This window comes from Heptranchias perlo, chromosome 33 (assembly GCF_035084215.1).
Source record: "Heptranchias perlo isolate sHepPer1 chromosome 33, sHepPer1.hap1, whole genome shotgun sequence".
NCBI classification, from domain to species: Eukaryota; Metazoa; Chordata; class Chondrichthyes; order Hexanchiformes; family Hexanchidae; genus Heptranchias; species Heptranchias perlo.
The window spans coordinates 1,799,119-1,819,225 of record NC_090357.1 but is presented as its reverse complement, the minus strand read 5'-3'; the positions used below and the strand labels follow the sequence as shown (position 1 = coordinate 1,819,225).

General features: G+C 46.0%; 1 protein-coding gene across 3 annotated transcripts; it reads left to right on the top strand.

The window, feature by feature from the left end:
* Positions 1-826: 826 nt before the first annotated feature.
* On the top strand, positions 827-18,408 carry ift46 (intraflagellar transport 46 homolog (Chlamydomonas)). Of its 3 annotated transcripts, none has more exons than XM_067970840.1 (12): positions 827-927; positions 2,742-2,838; positions 7,027-7,121; positions 9,503-9,630; positions 11,995-12,069; positions 13,103-13,196; positions 13,591-13,719; positions 15,023-15,144; positions 16,071-16,137; positions 16,241-16,301; positions 16,980-17,065; positions 18,182-18,408. In XM_067970840.1, the coding sequence occupies exons 1-12, from the start codon at positions 877-879 to the stop codon at positions 18,272-18,274; spliced, it is 1,098 nt and encodes a 365-aa protein (XP_067826941.1). In that variant the 5' UTR covers positions 827-876; the 3' UTR covers positions 18,275-18,408. The 3 variants fall into 3 exon arrangements, with proteins under 3 accessions (XP_067826941.1, XP_067826942.1, XP_067826943.1); XM_067970841.1 differs by having other exon boundaries at positions 828-927; positions 15,026-15,144; XM_067970842.1 differs by lacking the exon at positions 827-927 and adding an exon at positions 939-1,155.
* The last annotated feature ends 1,699 nt before the right edge of the window (positions 18,409-20,107 follow it).

Below are 20,107 nucleotides of genomic sequence, written 5' to 3'. Positions count from 1 at the left end.
GAGTTAGCTAATCTCATCTGCAGTGGAGGAAAAAAAATCAGCTGTTCCCACTTCCGATCACGAGCCAGTGACCTTACTGGGGAAATGTGTGCATTTGGATGGCTGGTTTGAGCAGGAGGAGGCTCGGATGTGATGTCCTCCATTCGATGCAGACTTGTGCAAGTAAAAAATGGCCACTTGGGTGAACAATTGTAAACAATTTTACAACACCAAGTTATAGTCCAACGATTTTATTTGAAATTTACAAGCTTTCGGAGGCTTCCTCCTTCCTCAGGTAAATGTCAGGAACTCGGGTGGAATAGCTGAGACTGGCCTGAGCATGCTTGCCCATAGCTTGGGAACCTGGTCACCTCCACGTCAATCCTGTGATCAAAGGACTTTGAATAAAAATGTTCTTAACTGAGCTGAAGCCATGAAGGTAACAGAGTGAGGAATGCTTTTCTGAAGAATCAAGATGAGGACTCTGTACTTCTGCCTCAATCATATTTTGCCAGAGAAATGTATCAAAGGTTGGTACAGACGAGGAGGCCATTCATCTCCCTAGGAACCTTGCAGGTTTAAAAGACTTGCATTTATATAGCGTCTTACACAACCTCAGGATAGCCCAAAGCGCTTTATAGTAAATGAAGTACTTTTGAAGTGTAATCACTGTTGTAAGAAATGCAGCAGCCAATTTGCACACAGCAAGATCCCACAAACAGCAATGTGATAAATGGCCAGGTAAAATGTGACCAGTGAAATTAAAGTAACTTTGAAAAATAGGCTGCAGCCACTGCAAATTGCAACGGTACCGCCCTCTCATCGCCTGCCGGTCGCGCTGCTGTGGGAGGTCCGATACCGGTGTATTCTCTTGACGTTTCTTACGCTCTTTGGCGAATGTGTTTGGCGGCAGAGTTAATGGCGGAGTCAGACTCTGAGGGAGCGAAGGTAACCATAGCAACGGGGCCTAGGACGCGGTGAATAGGCCGAATATCGGGGGCCCGTGCTCAGTGTTGGAGCCGCCTGACTCTCGTCCCGTTTATCGAACCTCAGTGACACGGGTGCCCGCGGACGGGCCGGGCCTCGAGCCTCGGGCCGGTCACCCCCAGCGCGGCGTTGCATCGGCCGAGGGGCGGCCTGTGGATGAGGGTTAAACAGCCGGGAGAGCAGCTGAAAGTAATGACTGGGTGCGATCAGCTAAACGGGGGCGGGGGGGATCTGCTCTCCCTGCCGGGCCTAAACTTAACATCAGGAGAAGGACCTGTTAATACAGCGGTCTCCGTCCCCGGAGCGCGGGACAGCCGATGGGGGCGGCCAGTGTGCGCACAGCAAGATCCCACAAACAGCAATGAGATGAATGACCAGTTAATGTGTTTGTGGTGGTGTTGATTGAGGGAGGAATGCTGGTCATCCCACCGGGAGAACTCCCCTGCTCTTCTATAAGGGAGTGACCAACGGCACCGCAGTCTGCCCTGCATTACGCTGGTGACACCAATTTGGGGTTGGGGTTAAGGTTAGAGGTTAGAAACTGCTATTGCCTGCGCGGCGTTAGTAACAGAAACAATGCCTTTGTCACAAGACGTGTCCCTTTTATAAATAGTGCTGTGGGATCTTTAACATCCACCTGAGGAGACAGATGGGTTTAGCATCTTGTCCAAAGGTCGGCACCTCGGACAGTGCAGCGCTCCCTCATTACTGCAATGAAAGGTCAGCCTGGATTATGTGCTCAAGTCTCTGGAGTAGGACTCAAACCCATGACCTTCTGACTCAGAGGCAAGAGTGAGACTGACTGAACCAAGCTGACACTTAAAAAGAATGAAGGGAGAGGTTAGGAGAATTGTTTTTATCCAGACAATTGTTAGGACATGGAATTGCTGTATCAGAAACTGCACTAGAAGCAGAATCCATAATGGCTTTTAAAAGGGAAGTGGATAAATATTTTAAAAAGAAAGACATAAAAGGGTGTAGAGATAGGGCAGAGGAACGGGACTAAGTGGATAGCTCTTACGGAGAGCTGGCACAAGTACAGAGGGGCGAATGCCCTCCTGTGTTGTAAAATTCAAAGATGTTAAACCAAAGCCTTGCTGCCTGCTGCTCCATTAGTTCAGGTGGATGTTAAAGATCCTATGGCACTACTAAGAGAGCAGGGGGTTCTCCTGATGTCCTGCCCAACATCTTCCCTCAGCCAACACCACCAAAAACACATTAACTAGTCAATTAACGCATGGTATCTATGGGATCTCGCTGTACACAAGGTGACTCCTGTGTTTGCCTACATAACAAAAGTGACTGCACTTCAGAGTAATCCATTTTACGTGAGGTGCTTTGGTACATTTCTGAGACATGTGATAAAACGCTGTATGAATCATTTTCTTTTTATAACAGACTGAATGTAAATAATATCCAGTGATGTACCAGGACTGGTAGGTGTGCTGATATCCAGTGTGTTTACATGGGTGAGGTTAACCTGAATGCGGTGAACCTCCTGATAGATGCATGCTGACAACTCTTTATTTCCTCCTCGGAAGGCTTGGACTCTGACTTGGTACGGGACTACAGGTACTTGCCTGGCACACGAGTTACTGGATAATGATCAGGAATGGAGACCCTTGCTGATTCCTTCCCCCTGCCTCTCCCCCCCCCCCCCAATTCTTTAGCCCAGGGTGTTTATTTTGTAAAGTACAGCACAAACGACTGATTTGCTTCAACTTTTGAAACCAGTTATTTCATTAAATTGAAAGAACCTTTTAATTTGTTTTCAGACAAAGCTCGTTACTAACCAGCCTTATGATGAAAGTCTGGATGTCAATGATTCTGAAGAAGTAGCGAGCATCTACACTCCATCCCCAAGGCAGCCTGGTAAGTACAAGTGAATAGTAGTGTGTGGTGCAAGGGTGAGATATATAGAGGAGGGCTCACAGACCAGAACATGTTACACACTGGGCAATGCACAGACTGGAGTGTAGTACATGCTGAGTAACACATGGACTAGCATGACATGACATGGCAAATACCTCAGTGGGTGAGGTTGATGAGAGAAATCGTCAGAGACAAAGTCACGGGTGCAGATATCAATGATATTCACTGCTGACTGTAACTTATTCTGTTTGAGATGCTTGTAGTGTGTTTTAAACTGAATAAACAAAAGATATGTTGGCTGAAACCACTTGTGGCTGTCTTTTAATAAAATCTGTAACATCTTTCCCTCCTCTTGTGAAGACAGTGACTCTGAAAGAGGTACAATTCCAGGGACACAGAGTGCCCTCTTGTATCTTACCCAAATAGCTGTTATTTATACATGAGCCTTGAGAGTGAGTATTGACTAGCTATTCACTATATGAGCCTGATTCCGTTCCCACTCGATCTCCACGCACATGTACTTACTTTGAACAGGAATCACTGGTTAATGATCAGGATTGGGAACCATTCCGGGTATTTTTTCTTCTCCCTACCCCAGAGACACTGAGTCCAACTACAGCTCCCCTTACTCTTCCGCAGCTGAGACCTGCTAACTCAGCATGTACTGGAGATCAAACCTGACATTGCTCAGCTGCTCACTGAGGCGTCAAGGAGTCCACTCCAGAATATAACGGTGTGCGCTGTGTTGGGGTTTGTGAGTGCACATTAGTCAGGACCCAGGGGTGCCAAGATGCTCAGATCCCCAAGTGTTTTATACCCAGACCCTGCAGTTATTGCTGGAGTGCTGGGCTCCCGCCACTGCAAGCACCCAGTGACTATCGAACTCTACCTCTCCTCTAGTGGTAGACCTGGCTCAAAAAAGGGCAGGATTGGGTACTAAATATCCCTGGATACAAGGTGTTCAGGAAAGATAGGGAAGGAAAAAAAGGAGGGGAGGGTGGTGGCAGTATTGATTAGGGAGAATATTGCAGTGCTGGAGAAGGGGATGTCCTTGAGGGGTCAAGGACAGAATCTGTTTGGCTAGAGTTAAGAAACAATAGAGGTGCCGCTACACTACTGGATGTATTCTATAGGCCACCAACTAGTGGGAAGGATGTAGTGGAGCAAATTTGCAGGGAAATTACAGAAGGTGCAAGAACTATAGAGTAGTGATAAAGGGGGACTTCAACCACCCTAATATAGACTGGGACAGTAATAGTGTAAAGGGCAAAGAAGGGGAAGAATTTCTGAAGTGTGTTCAGGCGAACTTTCTTGATCAGTAAGTTTCTGGCCCAACGAGGAAGGAGGCATTGCTGGATCGGGTTCTGGGGAAATGAGATGGATCAAGTGGAGCAAGTGTCAATGGGGGAACATTTAGGGAACAGTGATCATAGTATCATAAGGTTTAGATTAACTATGGAAAAAGACACAGAGCAATCTAGAGTAAAAATATTTAATTGGAGGAGGGCCGATTTCAATGGGACGAGAATGGATCTGGCCCGATTAAATTGGATTTAAAGATTGGCAGGCAAAACTGTAATTGAACAATGGGTGGCCTTTAAAGAATAGATGGTTCGGCTACAGTCTAGATACATTCCCACCAGGGGAAAAGATCGGACGACCAAAGCCAGACCTCCCTGATGACGAAAGAGATAGTGAGCAAGATGAAGCAGAAAAAGGGGGCGTATGACAGATGTCAGGTTGTTAATACAAGTGAGAACCAGGCTGAGTATAGAAAGTTCAGAGGGGAAGATAAAAAGGAAATAAGAGGGGCAAAGAGAGAGTATGTAAATAGACTGACGGCTAACATAAAAGGGAATCCAAAAGTCTTCTATGGGCATATAAACAGTAAACGGGTAGTAAGAGGAGGGGTGGGGACGATTGGAACCAAAAAGGAGATCTACGCATGGAGGCAGAGGGCATGGCTGAGGTACTAAATGAGTACTTTGCATCTGTCTTTACCAAGGAAGAAGATACGGCCAAAGCCACAGTAAAAGAGGAGGTAGTTGAGAGATACTGTACAGGATAAAAATTGATAAAGAGGAGGTACTAGAAAGGCTGATTGTACTTACAATAGACAAGTCACCAGGTCTGGATGGGATGCATCCTAGGTTGCTGAGGGAAGTAAGGGTGGAAATTGCAGAAGTACTCGCCACAATCTTCCAAACCTCCTTAGACACGGGGTGGTGCCGGAGAACTGGAGAATTGCAAATGTTATATCCTTGTTCAAAAAAGGATGTAAAGATAAACCCCAACTACAGGCCAGTCATTTTAACCTCGGTGGTGAGGAAACTTTTAGAAACAATAATCTGGGACAAAATTAATAGTCACTTGAACAAGTGTAGATTAATAAGGGAAAACCAGCACGGATTTGTTAAAGGCAAATCGTGTTTTACTAACTTGATTGAGTTTTTTGATGAGGTAACAGAGAGGGTAGATGAGGGCAATGCGGTTGATGTGGTGTATATGGACTTCCAAAAGGCATTTGATAAAGAGCCACATAATAGGCTTGTCATCAAGATTGAAGCCCATGGAATAAAAGGGGCAGTGGCAGCATGGTACGAAATTGGCTAAGTGACAGGAAACAGAGGGTAGTCGTGAACGGTTGTTATTCAGACTGGAGGGAGGTATACAGTGGGGTTCCCCAGGGGTCGGTACTGGGACCACTGCTTTTCTTGTTATATATTAATGACTTGGACTTGGGTATACAGGGCACAATTTCAAAATTTGCAGATGACACAAAACTTGAAAGTGTAGTAAACAGTGAGGAGGATAGTGATAGACTTCAAGAGGACATAGGCTGATAGAATGGATGGACACGTGGCAGATGAAATTTAATGCTGAGAAGTGTGAGGTGATATATTTTGGTAGGAAGAATGAGAAGAGGCAGTATAAACTAAAGGGGGTGCAGGAACAGAGAAAACTGGGGGTATATGTACACAGGTTGTTGAAGGTGGCATGACAAATTGAGAAAGCAGTTAAGAAAGCATACGGGATCCTGGGCTTTATAAATAGAGGCATAGAGTGCAAAAGTGAGGGTGTTATATTGAACCTTTATAAAACACTGGTTCGAAATATTGTGTCCAATTCTGGGCACTGCACTTTAGGAAGGATGTGAAGGCCTTAGAGAGAATGCAGAGAAGATTTACTAGAATGGTTCCAGGGATGAGGGACCTCAGTTACATGGATAGACTGGAAAAGCTGGGATTGTTCTCCTTAGAGCAGAGAATGTTGAGAGGAGATTTGATAGAGGAGTTCAAAATCATGAAGGGTCTAGACAAAGTAAATAAATAGAAACTGTTCCCACTGGCAAACCAGAGGACACAGGTTTAAGGTGATTGGCAAAAGAACCAAAGGCAACATGAGGAAAAACTTTTTTACGCAGCGAGTGGTTAGGATCTAGAATGCGCTGCTTGAAAGGGTGGTGGAAGCAGGGTCAATTGTGGCTTTCAAAAAGGAATTAGATAGGTACCTGAAGAAGAAAAATTTGCAGGGTTACGGAGAAAGAGGGGGGGGAGTGGGACTAGCTGGATTGCTCTTGCTCTTGCTCGATGGGCCAAATGGCCTCCTTCAGTGCTGTAACCATTCTATGATTCTAAAACTGGCCTGCAGCATTTCAATTTATTTCACTGGTCCTGCAGTAGTTGCATTGAAAGGTCTTGAGCCTAAAAAACAGGTCCTCTTCCTCTACACTAACCCTCGCCCCCTTCACAACAGATCTGTAGTGTTTTATAACAGTTTTAACTGAACCTGTTGCCACATTCTGTTAACCTAATCGGTGGAGAGAGACGTGCTCTGCTTCACTGGTAGTATGTACTGTTGATATCTGGAAAGTAGCCTGAACTGACCTTGTATCACTGGCATTTGGTTTTTACGCTGTGCATTAAATTACTGGTGTGTGGCATCAGATGGGTGTGCACTCAGACCCTGGCCGCTTCACTGCAGTGTGCAACCATTAATCTATCCCCTTCTTTCTTAGTCACCAATATTAAGACCTCTTTATCTGAACTAGGGTGAAAATGACAACACCATTTATACATGTAATGTATATCACGACCTGGCTGCACGTTCACAGCCATTGCCTGTTTGCAGTAGGCCTGGAACCAAGACTCAAAAGATTTACTGATATTTTCTTCTGTTTGCTTTCAGCTGGTCCCAGGTCAAATCGGTCCCAGACCAGAATCATGGCAGATAACAGCAGCGATGAGTACGAGGAGGATAACAGTAAGATAACACCCACAGAGGTAACACACACATTCATACTTGCACATTACTACTACTCAGACCAGGCTCTGCATGCACACCTGTCTGCCTTTACACACCAACACTACACGTGAGGAATATGTGGCTCCAAGGTAACATCACCCTCAGATCCGTGCACACATTGCTCTTACACAGTAACCCAACACAAGCTGCTTGTGAGTGTACACACATTCCCTTTCATACATTTAACACCAGCAGGTTGGATTTGGGTGCATGCATGTTTTTAAAATGGAGAAACCCAGTTGAAGAAAATGTGTATGTGACATGAGAAAAAACGTTTTCACACAGCGACTGGTTAGGATCTGGAATGCACTGCCAGAGAGGGTGAGTGGAGGCAAATTCAATCATAACTTTCAAAAGGGAACTGGATAAGTACTTGAAAGGGAAAAAATTGCAGGGCTATGAGGATAGGACGGGGGAGTGGGACTAGCTGGATTGCTCTTGCATAGAGTCGGCACGGACTCGATGGGCCGAATGGCCTCCTTCCATGCTGTAATCTTTCTATGATTCTAAGAGCCAACTAGGATGGAGAACTTGCTTTTTTCCGACTTGTGAGAGTCTTGCTTTCCAGGGAACAGCGAGTTGCTACACCCTGAGTGCTCAAAGTCCGTGGGAAGTCATGTAACAGTGTGGGTGTAGATAGCAGATCGTGAAAATACACATATTCCACAAAGGCAACGGATTTCATCCCAATCATCGCTACAATAGTAACAAATACAGCATAAGATTTCAAAACGCAATTAGATGGATTGCAGTAATGAATGACTGCGGTGATTCTTCACTCCCTGGGTTAGTGCTCAAAGCCTCATTGTGTCTCGATGCTGGCAGCCATCTTGGAAAAGCTGGGCAGGTACGTTGGCTGATGAATGGATTCTCTTACAGTCCTTCTCCATACTTGGTGTAGCTCTCATTTATATTGAGCATATGAAAAGGGCAAGAAGAGGCTGTCGGGCTCATCAATGCCTTCTGTACACAAGACTGCTCAACCATGTGTACCACCCTCGTCAGCTGCTAGTGATGCCAAATCCTGAGAGAGTGGGGGAAAGAATCTATAGCCAATTTCAGGAAAAGCTCTGGGGAGATTCCTCTCCAGCTCCATAAGGCAGTTGAGCAAATTCCAGGTGATCATGGTTTCCTGTGATGCATCCCTCCCCATACATTCCAGTGGTGGTCTCCCTCGGGAACTTGACAGCTTCTTTAAAGGACTGTAGCAGACCCACGACCACCAGAACGGAGTGTTTGGCCAGCTGAGGAGCCTAGCAGTCTCTCTCTCTCTCTCTCCTCTATCATTAAAAATGGCTGATTGTGGACTTCACCGAGCAGCTCAGCTGATTTAAGACCTTGAGCTGAGCCATGCAGTCCATCAAGCTCCTGGGTTCAGTCCTCGTACTGAGTTAACTGGTCTAAGCTGTGGTTATGGTAGGGATGGTAAAATTGTCCTTGGCTCTGAGTTAGAGAGAAGGGGCAGTCAGCCAGGATTCTCGCTCCTGGTCACGATTCAGTCACTTTTGCTGGAAAATGCTGCATGTGTGTAGACATCGAGTGAGGAAATGATTGAACTTGGCTGTAATGCCTCCCGCTGACATTCACAATCTCAGCTCACACCTTAAAATGATCACTTAGGTACAGTACCAAAGGCTGACTGAAGAAGGCACTAGAAAATAGTTAAGAAAATAGTGTTCCACTGCAGAGGAAGAGACTCTGTGCTGGGCCTCAGCACCAGGCAAGACCTGTACCTGTACAGAATACAAAGGGTGAGCTCTACAGGCTGAATGCCCTGTCTCAATTCGAGTTTCTTGTGTTCTTTTCAGGGAAGTAGATGTTGACATTGTACCTCATTCTCCTGTGAATATGTACTCCTGTTAGCTGATCACAGAGGACTGCCTGCAGTGTTCATGCAGGTCCCTAGATAACTCAGTGGGAAAATGGATTGCCCAGTCCAGAACTGAGCCAGAAGGGCTGGCCCCAGGCTAGGTCTGCGCTGAGTTAGCTGATCTCAGTTGAGGTGCTCCAATTGGGCTAAGATTAGAGAAGAGGGCAATCAGCCAAGGTTCCTGCTCCTGATCACTGTCCATGGACTCTTGTGCATGTGTGTGAACAGGATCAGGCTCAGCCGAGACACTCACTGCCTAGGCTCTCACTGTCAATCATGGTCAATGGGCAAGGTAGCAGAGGCAGCCACTCCTACAGAACTCCCAGGATCACCTCTAGGGGAGGGAAAATGAACCAAGGTTCTGCTCACAGAGGAAGTATAAAAGTGAGAGACTTAGGGACGAGAGTCCTTAGGAACAACGAGCAAGAAACATGATCGGCTGAAGTTATTTCTCCTTAGAGCTGGGCAGTCTTTGTATTTATTCAACAGGAGAAAAAGAAAGGATCAAAGCCCATGCAGCAAGGGTTTGTGGAGAACGAGGATGAGGAGGAAGATGAAGATTCGGATGAGACAGAATCTGATGAAGATGATGAGGAGCATGGAGCGCCACCAGAAGGGTGAGTCAGACAATGAATGGAAATGAAAGCCCAAGAGCTCTCCCTGGTGGCTCAATGGATAAGTGCACCACGTGATGTGTTATTGAGCCGTACGGACCAGAGTACTCCAGGTAAAACCCCTGGTCCGTGCTGATCTCAACTGGGGCAACAGTTGGGTCGCTACAGTTGGCTGCGGCGCCCCTGGGCTGGGGAAGGGGAAAACATTAGCCAGGGTTCACAGTCTTGATCACGGTCCAGTGGCTCTTGCTGGAAAATGCATGGGCATGGACATCGGGTAAGGATGGGATGCCTCCTATGGCCAAATACCCTGCCGACATTCACTGTCGAGGTTTACACGTGCCAAAGGGGTACTTGTGAGAGGTACTGATAGCAGCTGGTGTCCGTGGAAACATACCCCAGTAAGAGCTGGTGCCTCCAGAGGAGGGGTGAGAACTGAAAACTACAAGTGTGCAGTGAAAGCTGGAGGTGGTGCATTATATCCTGGGAGGACTGGCCTGCCTCTAATCTCTGAACTAGTACAGTCTGGATGGTCTCATTCTCCCGCCCCAAGATATTGAGGTCTGGACACTCAACAACAACTTTTTGCATTTAACATACAACATGTCTCAAGGCACTTTACAGAGAAATATTAATAGCAATGGATGTCGAGATATGGGAGAGGGTTAGGCGAGGCGACTGAAGGCTAGGTGAAAAAGATGGGTTGTGATAAGGTGTTCAGAGGAGGAGAGCGAGGTGGAACGGTTTAGGGAGGCAGTTCCAGAGGTTGACTGAAAGCTCTGTCCCGAATGCTGGGGCAAAGGGGGAAGGATACACAGGAGGCCAGAGTCGGAGGACTGAAGGGTGTGGGAGGGGCCTAAAGGTGGAAGAGATTACAGAGTTATGGAGGTGTGCAGCCTTTGAGGGATTTGAAGATAAGGACGAGGATTTTAAATTGGATGCGTTGGGGGAGAGGGAGCCAGTGTGGGTCAGTGGGGACAGGGTGAGGAGGGCTTAGTGCGGGATGGTTTGTGGTCGGCTGCGTTTTAGACCAGTTGGAGTTTATGGACATTGTAACTTAAAAGGGCATTAACATCTCCATTTTATAATGGGCACAGATAAAAGTAGCCAGAGCTGTCAGCCTTTTTGGACTGAATGTCTGAAGCTGCAGGAAGCATCAGTTAAGAGTCTGAGGAGTGACTGAATTGCAGTATTGTAGTGCAGTCCCCACCACTTACCCCATCCACACTTATCACGGGCAGCCGCCTATATTGGGCAAATGGTGCTAACCGTTTTCTATTACCAAAGGCGTCAGTTACAAAGGTGCTGTTTATAACGTATTAAGCGTGCCGACTATTTCGTGCAGTTCAGTACTTACCGACTTTTTAAAAGCGCCGTTGATTTCAGACGGTGTCAGCTTCAATCAGCTGTTCGCACTGTTAACAATTACGGGAGTTATCTCTTTGCTGTAACCTATTAATGTTTTACCGTGCACCACGTATAGTGGGCAAATCACATTAGCACGAAAGCGCCCGCTATGTGCAGTGGGGACTGTACTCGATTAGTGACTCTGGAGATGAGTATGGCTTCGCTGCAAAGCTCCAGGTGACACGTTTTTGGAGCTGATTTTCCGGGTCAGTGAGACTATAAACAGCCAGTGATTTTCTGCAGTCGGTATTTCCAGTGAGCCTGTTCTTTTTGAGCCCATTTACAATTTCACTCGAAATGCAGAGAAGACTATCTGCTATTCACCATGTTGCCGACACATTTGCTAGGTTTTCTGATCAGTGTTATTTTAGCACCGGTGTTAACCTGTTTAAAATAACTGGCTTCTACGCCTTTTGTTTTTTACGCTAAATAATCTCCTTGGGTTCATTGTCACTGACCTTGCTGTTAGCAGACCTCTTATCCACTGCGTGCCTTAACCTGCACAATGTCTAGGGCAACTGGAGCAAGACCCAGGGGCTGAACAGAGAAGCTTTGCCACTGTGCGTCCGCTGTATAACATGCTGCAGTGGATGGATCGAATACACACGATCAGGCTGAGGCTCGGCTACAAACCAACAGGCAGTTTATTTATGCCAGGGATGAGAAACTGTAATCACAGGATGAGACTTGAGAAACAGGGACTATTTTCACTAAAGCAGAGAAGACTAAGAGGGGATTTAATTGAGGTTTTTAACATTTAAAGGGTTTTGATAAGGTGCTTAGGGAAAGACTTATTTCCTCTGGTCCCTGAGTAATGTTCTTTTTGGCAGACTCTCTCCCCACTGTTTAATGGTTTCATTGTGATGCCATTTACTGTGATACTATTTACTGGCTAGTATTACTGATAGGATCAGAAAACTGAGTCACTGTCTATAATCTGGAATGTTCTCTCCCTTTCAGTGCATATGACCCTGCAGATTATGAGCATCTTCCCACTTCCACTGAGATAAAGGAGCTTTTCCAGTATATCACACGGTAACAGCCAGCCAATCATTTATTTCATTTGGATACCTGTGTCTCTGTGTGCTTTTATATTCCAGCGACGGTTTTGAGAGAGTGGTTCTATACCAGTCTCTCAGTGACAATCTCCCCCAATTTACACTTCCACCAGCCACTGTTCTCCAACAGGTGCCAGGCAGAAGTGGAACTGGTGAATCCAGTGACAGTTCCTGAGATTCATGGAAAAATGGATTTCCACTGCCAGAACAAGTTGGCAATCTTATATTAATAACTGCAGGCTGACTTGCAGTGTACCTGTGCAACTTGTTCCTAACTTGCAGTGTACCTGTGCAACTTGTTCCTAACTTGCAGTGTACCTGTGCAGCATGCTCCCAACTTGCAGTGTACCTGTGCAGCATGCTCCCAACTTGCTGTGTACCTGTGCAGCATGCTCCCAACTTGCTGTGTACCTGTGCAGCATGCTCCCAACTTGCAGTGTACCTGTGCAGCATGCTCCCAACTTGCTGTGTACCTGTGCAGCATGCTCCTAACTTGCTGTGTACCTGTGCAGCCTGTTCGTATGTGAAAAACTGATTATTAGAATTGATTGTATCAATCCATGCAGTATTGTACACACCAAATTACTATAAATACTTAGTTACATATTTAAATAGTAGCACCCGAGTTTGCTCAGATGATTTCCCCACACAGCGAGTTGCTGCTCTGAGCCACATTACTATGGGCAGCACTGAGCAGAGGGCAGGTTTTTTCCATGGAGAGGGGATGGTGATCAGTGGGCGAGTCATCTTGGGACACTCTTGTGCACCTCTCAGCAGCCCGTTGAAAGGTGTGATTTTACCCATATACTGCCAGTGTAAAGTGGAGGACAGGCAGTTCCCCACAAAGAGGGGGAGTCACTCTGGGCTCCTTTCTCCCCTCCCAGCACCCTGCAGTTAGCAATAGCTCATGGAGACCCAAGGTAGGGAAAGGGAGTCTCACCATCTATGTTATTAAACAAGAGTTGAGACGTGGTTGTAAGTTTGAGCATGCTTGTGCTTGTGTGTGACAGGTACACTCCACAATCCATCGAGCTGGATCACAAACTGAAGCCATTCATTCCTGACTTCATTCCTTCAGTGGGTGATATCGACGCTTTTTTGAAGGTACAGAAGGAAATTATTTTATTACCATACATAGTTTCCCCCCTTCTCCATTCTTGTTTTCCTAGTTTAGTTTTAACTTGAATTTTTTGGTCATTTATTCTATTCTAACCATTTTTTTCCTCTTAAAACGCTCTCTATTGATTTTCGCCTGTTCCACACATCATAGAAATGCATCAAACCAGGAATGGCTGCTGACAAGTGAGTCAGCTGATCAACAGCCCACTGAGCCTGGTCGCAGCTGAGCAGGTCAACTCGTGTGGCGCGTTAAGGATTAAACTGTTTACTGACTCCAGTCCTACCAGCCCACCATTGGGCGATTGATTCAGATAGTTATGTGAAGATTTTCGCTATGATTTCCCCTGAATGGTTGTGTTATTTCCCATGTGACCTGCAGGTACCTCGCCCCGATGGGAAGCCTGACAACCTGGGCCTGATCCCGTTGGATGAACCTTGTGCGAAACAGTCTGACCCAACTGTACTGTCACTGTGGCTGACTGAGAATTCGAAGCAGCACAGCATCACGGTAAGGAGACAGGCAGTACATTAATAGAGGCGACACAGCCTCTGCTGTAACACCATTGATTAACCCAACCGCCAAAACCAGCTGAGTGTTCTCGCTGGGTATTCAGTAAAGTGTAATGGAGATTGGATGAAATTTCTACAGTGTGTCTGCTTGAACTATGAAAAATAGCCAGCAGCATATTTCTAGATTTTGTCCTTCCAGACTTGTGTCTAGAGAGAGTGCTTTGAGCTGTAGGATTAAGTGCTGGTGATTACAGGTATCTCACTAGGGGTGGGAGCAATTTGAGAGGATTAATTCAGAGCATCACGCAAAAAGTGTATGTTTTAAGTGATATTTCCTTTAATGCATTGGTGCCAGTGCACTGAATCTGCCCAGTGATGGCACTGCAGCTTGTGCTGCTCTTGTTGTTTGGTCGTGCATCCGGTTCAATAAATATCATGAACCAGCGACAGTGTTTGATACCATATGTGCAATTTAAATGCAGCTAAATTTAATTATTCTTATTAACACATTCCCTTGTCATGGGATTCACGGGAACAACCTGGCAGGTTGGGCAAAGCCGGGAAAAATCAGCCAGGATTCCTTCTCCAGTGCCTCCATTGGGAAGTATGTGTACGCGTCAGGTGAGGACAGGAAAAGACTGAATTGAGATACAGCCTGTGATTGAATTGACTGCCAACATCACTGTTCAGACTTGCATGTGGTCATTTGGGTGATGTATGAGAGGTCAAACGATATCCCAGTACAATAACAACTACTTGCATTTATACAGCACCTTTAATGAAGTAAAACGTCCCAAGGCGCATCTCGGGAGCGATTATCAGTCAAAATTTGCCACCAAGCCACATCAGGAGATATTAGGACAGATGACCAAAGCTTGGTCAAAGAGGTTTTAAGGAGGTCTTAAAGGAGGAGAGAGAGGTGGAGAGGTTTAGGGAGGGAATTCCAGAGCTTAGGGCCTAGACAGCGAAGGCACGGCCGCCAATAGTGGAACGGAGGAAATCAGGGATGCACAAGAGGCAAGAATTGTAGGAACGCAGAGTTCTCGGAGGGTTGTAGGGATGGAGGAGGTTACAGAGATAGGGAGGGAGGAGCCATGGAGGGATTTGAAAGCAAGGATGAGAATTTTAAATTAGAGATATAAGTCAGGGACTCTGAGAGGTAGGGAGGAAATCAATAAAAGTCCTGTTACTGGTCCACGGTGCTATGGGTATAGCAGTGTTTGGATCAAAGTTCCAGTGTCGCACCTGCATGTGGCTTTAAGGTGCCTTTAAGGTCCAGTTACCATTCCTTTCTTTCCCAGCAGCAATTGAAGGTGAAAAGCCTGGAGAACGCAGAGAAGAATCCAAAAGCTCTTGATAACTGGATGGACAGCATCAGCGAGCTGCACCGGTCCAAACCACCTGCCAATGTCCACTACACCAAGTGAGTCACATCTCTTCCTCTCCTCACCCAAACACATCACTTTCTGTCCCTTCTGTTGGGTTCAATGCATCAAGTATTCAGGATCCAAACAACAGCCTGATCCTGTGTATTTACCCCTCTGGTAGCGGACACTACCTGATCCTGTGTATTTACCCCTCTGGTAGCGGATACTACCTGATCCTGTGTAGTTACCCCTCAGGTAGTGGACACTACCTGATCCTGTGTATTTACCACTCTGGTAACGGACATACCTGATCCTGTGTATTTACCCCTCTGGTAGCGGATACTACCTGATCCTGTGTATTTATCCCTCTGGTAGCGGATACTACCTGATCCTGTGTATTTACCCCTCTGGTAGCGGATACTACCTGATCCTGTGTAGTTACCCCTCAGTTGAGGTGGCGGGGAGGGACAGGGACATTCTGTCATGCTGTGCAGCATTGCAGCACGGCTGTGGTGTCTTAACCCATCACTCTGTGCTGCCTGCTGTTTTGAAAGTTTACAGAAGGAGTTCCTCTGATAGCTCAGTGTGTGCACTGACCAGAAGGTTCCCCAATTGTTTTGACCCTCCCCACACGCAGTGCTGAGGTCTGTTGATTTCAGCCTAAGCAGTAGGCTGCTCCAGTTGGCTTCAACACTCTGAATTAGGGAGGGGAAAATGAGCCAGGGATCCCCCTCTTAATCCCTGCCCAGTGACTGAGCATGTGTGGACATTGAGTAAGGACAGGATTGGGCTTAATCAAATAACCCGTTAACTTTCACAAGCTAGGCTTGCATATGAAGCATGGTGACTGCTTCAGGTGGTGGACAGTGCCTCTGGAACTGTATCCCAGCAAGACTCAGTGCCTTCAGGAGAAGAGGGGGAATAAACCCTCGTCTTGTAGCTGTGAGTTGATGTATTCTGTTCTCCCTTCTCCCCCCAATAGGCCAATGCCTGATATCGACACTCTCATGCAAGAGTGGCCACCAGAGTTCGAGGAGCTTTTGGGAAAGGTGAGTGAGTCTGATCAGGGCTGTAAACTTTTACATCTTGTTGGTATTGCAAGTGTGAAATATTTCTCTCAGTGGCTAAATGAGGTAACTCCTTTCAACCTAGGTGAGCCTGCCCACAGCAGAAGTCAACTGCGACCTGCCCCAGTACATTGACATGATCTGTGGTAAGCACAAGCTGTTAGCGTTAAGTGATTGGCAGGAGGGAAGTTGAAAGTATATTGGGTAACTTCACACAACCTGTACAGATACAGAATGGGCGCCACACTGTGCGTTGGAACTCTGTCCCATCAACCTCTTGCACTGGGAGAAAATCCAGACTGAGGAGATGAAGTGCTGGGTTCTGTGCCGGAACTGTCATTGATCTGTATTCAACTCTGCTTCTTTCAGTCCGCCCATCTCCTCAGCCGGAACAGTAGGGGTGTTACAATTAGCCTCACAGGCTCCAGGCAAGGGTGGGGAACAGCCCGGCAGGGAACCTGCTTCTGATCACTGTCCAATTGCCCCAAGTAGAAAGCACGTGTGCATGTGTAGATATTGCTCAGGATCAGGCGTGGTGATGATGCTTCCCCCCATGGATGAATAGCCTGCTGCAACTCACATGAAGAACAGCCAGTTAGGGGAGTTACTAGAGGGCTGACAGTCCCTATTGAACTGTACCTCAGCAAGGTCACAGCTAAATAGCAGGCGTAGCCGTCACAGTTAATTTATAGAGATTCTTCATGTCATCGTTAGCTCAGGCTCTCTGGAAATGTCCCATTAGATTGGCTGCAGCCCAGGCTGTTGACACTAAGGCTCTGTAAGTATTTGTTTTAAAATTATTATTTTCTCTCCTCCCTCTGCAGCAATCCTAGATATCCCTGTGTACAAGGACCGCATCCATTCCCTGCACGTGCTTTTCACCCTCTACTCTGAGTTCAAAAACTCACAGGTAAGAGATGCCAGGGTAAGGACTGAAAATAATGAGCCTTACTGTTTGTCTTTATTCGATTTCCTCTTGCTTTACCCCACGGGCTCTAGTACAGGCCTGGCAGAGTGATGCCAAGAATGCCACCCTCCCTTCGTTTCCCTCCTCCCCCGCCCCCACCCTACGAAAGAGGCAGTTTTGTAAATGGCCCTCTTACTCCCACCATTCTTCCTGTTTCTCTCTTTATCCATCTGTCGTTCTCATCTCCTCTGAAGAAGACTATATTGCACTGAATGAAGGTATCAGCTGTGGCTCAGTGGGTAGCACTCTTGCCTCTGAGTCAGAAGGTTGTGGATTCACTTGAGCACCAAATCCAGGCTGACATTCCAGTGCAGTGCTGAGGGAGTGCTGCACTGTCAGAGGTGCCGTCTTTCGGATGGGACATTAACCGAGGCCCCGTCTGCCCTCTCAGGTGGATGTAAAAGATCCCATAACACTATTCGAAGAAGAGTGGGTTCTCCCCAGTGTCCTGGCCAATATTTATCTCTCAACCAACATCTAAAACAGATGATCTGGTTATTTTCACATTGCTGTTAATGGGATCTTGCTGTGTGCAAATTGGCTGCCGCATTTCCTACATTACAACAGTGACTACAATTCAAAAGTACTTCATTGGCTGTAAAGCGCTTTGGGACATCCTGAGGTCATGAAAGACACTATATAAATGCAAGTCTTTTTTCCTGAATTGGTCTGTAAGTCCTCAGTGCTTAAATGACTACATGTAAAGTTACTAGTGCCCAGTGAGACTCATCCCTTTGAACTGTAATCTAATTAGCCACCCCTCTCTTTCTGAAAAATAAGCACAGCTCTGTGGTTCAACAAGGTTACAGTCATCTGTCTCACTCGTTCTGACCCCGAATCTCACTCCTGACACTCCCTTAACACTCACTGCTCAGCAGCCCTTTGTTCCAACATGACAAATGGCTCTCATTGGGAGTGACATATACTCACTTTGGATTAAAAATTCAACTTTTTCTGACATGCACTTTACCCCTGAAGGCCGCAGTGGTCAGGGACAGGTGTTTGCCTGTTACAAGCGCTTGCAGTCTCCATCCAACTGTTCTCATCTTCTGTTTGCAGCATTTCAAAGCTCTGGCAGAAGGGAACCAGGTGAGCAGCCGTGATGAGCCTCCGTCCCAGAGTGCAGAAGTGGACACGGTAACATTCGACTGAGCAGCAGCATTTGGCAAATAACTCTCTCTCTGATGGAAGCTTCATAACCTTCCTTTCATTCTAAAAACACATTGAAGTTGTTTTATTTTTCTATTTATTGTATAACTTTTTCTAATAAATATTATTCTGAACAAGTTTTTACCTCATTAGTACATCGTATCAACCACCACAACTGGACAAGTTAGTTACAAGGGCCTTTGGGAAATTAGGCAAACTGTCAGGTGCATCGAAAGACTTTGGTTGACTCACTCTTCACCTGTACCAAGGCGTGTTAGTTTTAAAAATGTCATACAAACATACAAAAAAAGACAGGAAAAGACCTGTTAGTGCATCGAGCCTGCCCTACATTGTGTGAATATGAGTATAGAGATCACACGCCCAACAGTGTCTCTTACTCATTTTTATTTACTAATTCAGAAATTCAATTAGCCACATGTGGCGAGTGCCGAACATATTAGACAGCATTGTCTTAGATAATCCACAGAATTGGTATAAAACATTTTCATATCCACTTGGCTGAAGATCTTGCAAAACAGATGAGGATGGAAAAAGTCTTATGGAAACCCCCAAGGGTCAATCAGCTAATGCCCAAAGCTAGCAGTTGAAGATGAGAACATTAAACCCAGGCTCTAATGGAAAGGATTTGCATTCACCTCTTCTACTGATGAGAGATAAGAAACCACAACGAATGTGATCCCAGCCATGCACCAGAAATGCAACACAATGCAATCTCTGTTCAGCTCATAAACTCAAGCAGGAAAGTTGCTTGGAAACTGACATTTACATAGAAAGTATTAGTAGACATAATTAAAAAGTATAATTATTTAGATAAACATAATTTAATAGGACAAAGTCAGCATGGCTTTATGAAGGGGAAGTCATGTCTGACAAATTTGCTTGAGTTCTTTGAGGACATAACGTACAGGGTGGATAAAGGGAAACCAGTGGACGTAGTGCATTTAGACTTCCAGAAGGCATTCGACAAGGTGCCACACAAAAGATTATTGCTCAAGATAAAGAATCACTGGATTGGGGATAATATTCTGGCATGGGTGAAGGATTGGTTATCTAACAGGAAGCAGAGAGTTTGGATAAATGGTTCATTCTCGGACTGGCAACCAGTAGCCAGTAGTGTTCCGCAGGGGTCGGTGCTGGGTCCCCAACTCTTTATAATCTATATTAACGATTTGGAGGAGGGGACCGAGTGTAACATATCAAAGTTTGCAGATGATACAAAGATGGGAGGGAAAGTAGAGAGTGAGGAGGACATAAAAAACCTACAAGGGGATATAGACAGGCTGGGTGAGTGGGCGGAGATTTGGTAGATGCAATACAATATTGGAAAATGTGAGGTTATGCACTTTGGCAGGAAAAAATCAGAGAGCAAGTTATTATCTTAATGGCGAGAAACTGGAAAGTACTGCAGTACAAAGGGATCTGGGGGTCCCAGTGCAAGAAAATCAAAAAGATAGTATGCAGGTGCAGCAGGTGATCAAGAAGGCCAACGGAATGTTGGCTTTTATTGCTCGGGGGATAAAATATAAAAACAGGGAGGTATTGCTGCAGTTATATAAGGTATTGGTGAGACCGCACCTGGAATACTGCATACAGTTTTGGTGTCCATACTTAAGAAAAGACATACTTGCTCTCGAGGCAGTACAAAGAAGGTTCACTTGGCTAATCCCGGGGATGAGGGGGTGGACATATGAGGAGAGGTTGAGTAGATTGGGACTCTACTCATTGGAGTTCAGAAGAATGAGAGGCGATCTTATTGAAACATATAAGATTGTGAAGGGGCTTGATCGGGTGGATGCGGTAAGGATGTTCCCAAGG

Bases quoted from the DNA above. Each gene is read 5' to 3' on its own strand.
- ift46 (XM_067970840.1), top strand. From the start codon at position 877: ATGTGTTTGGCGGCAGAGTTAATGGCGGAGTCAGACTCTGAGGGAGCG. The intron at 12,070-13,102 runs GTAACAGCCAGC...TGTGTGTGACAG, and splicing joins CTTTTCCAGTATATCACACG to GTACACTCCACAATCCATCG. The intron at 16,138-16,240 runs GTGAGTGAGTCT...CTTTCAACCTAG, and splicing joins TCGAGGAGCTTTTGGGAAAG to GTGAGCCTGCCCACAGCAGA.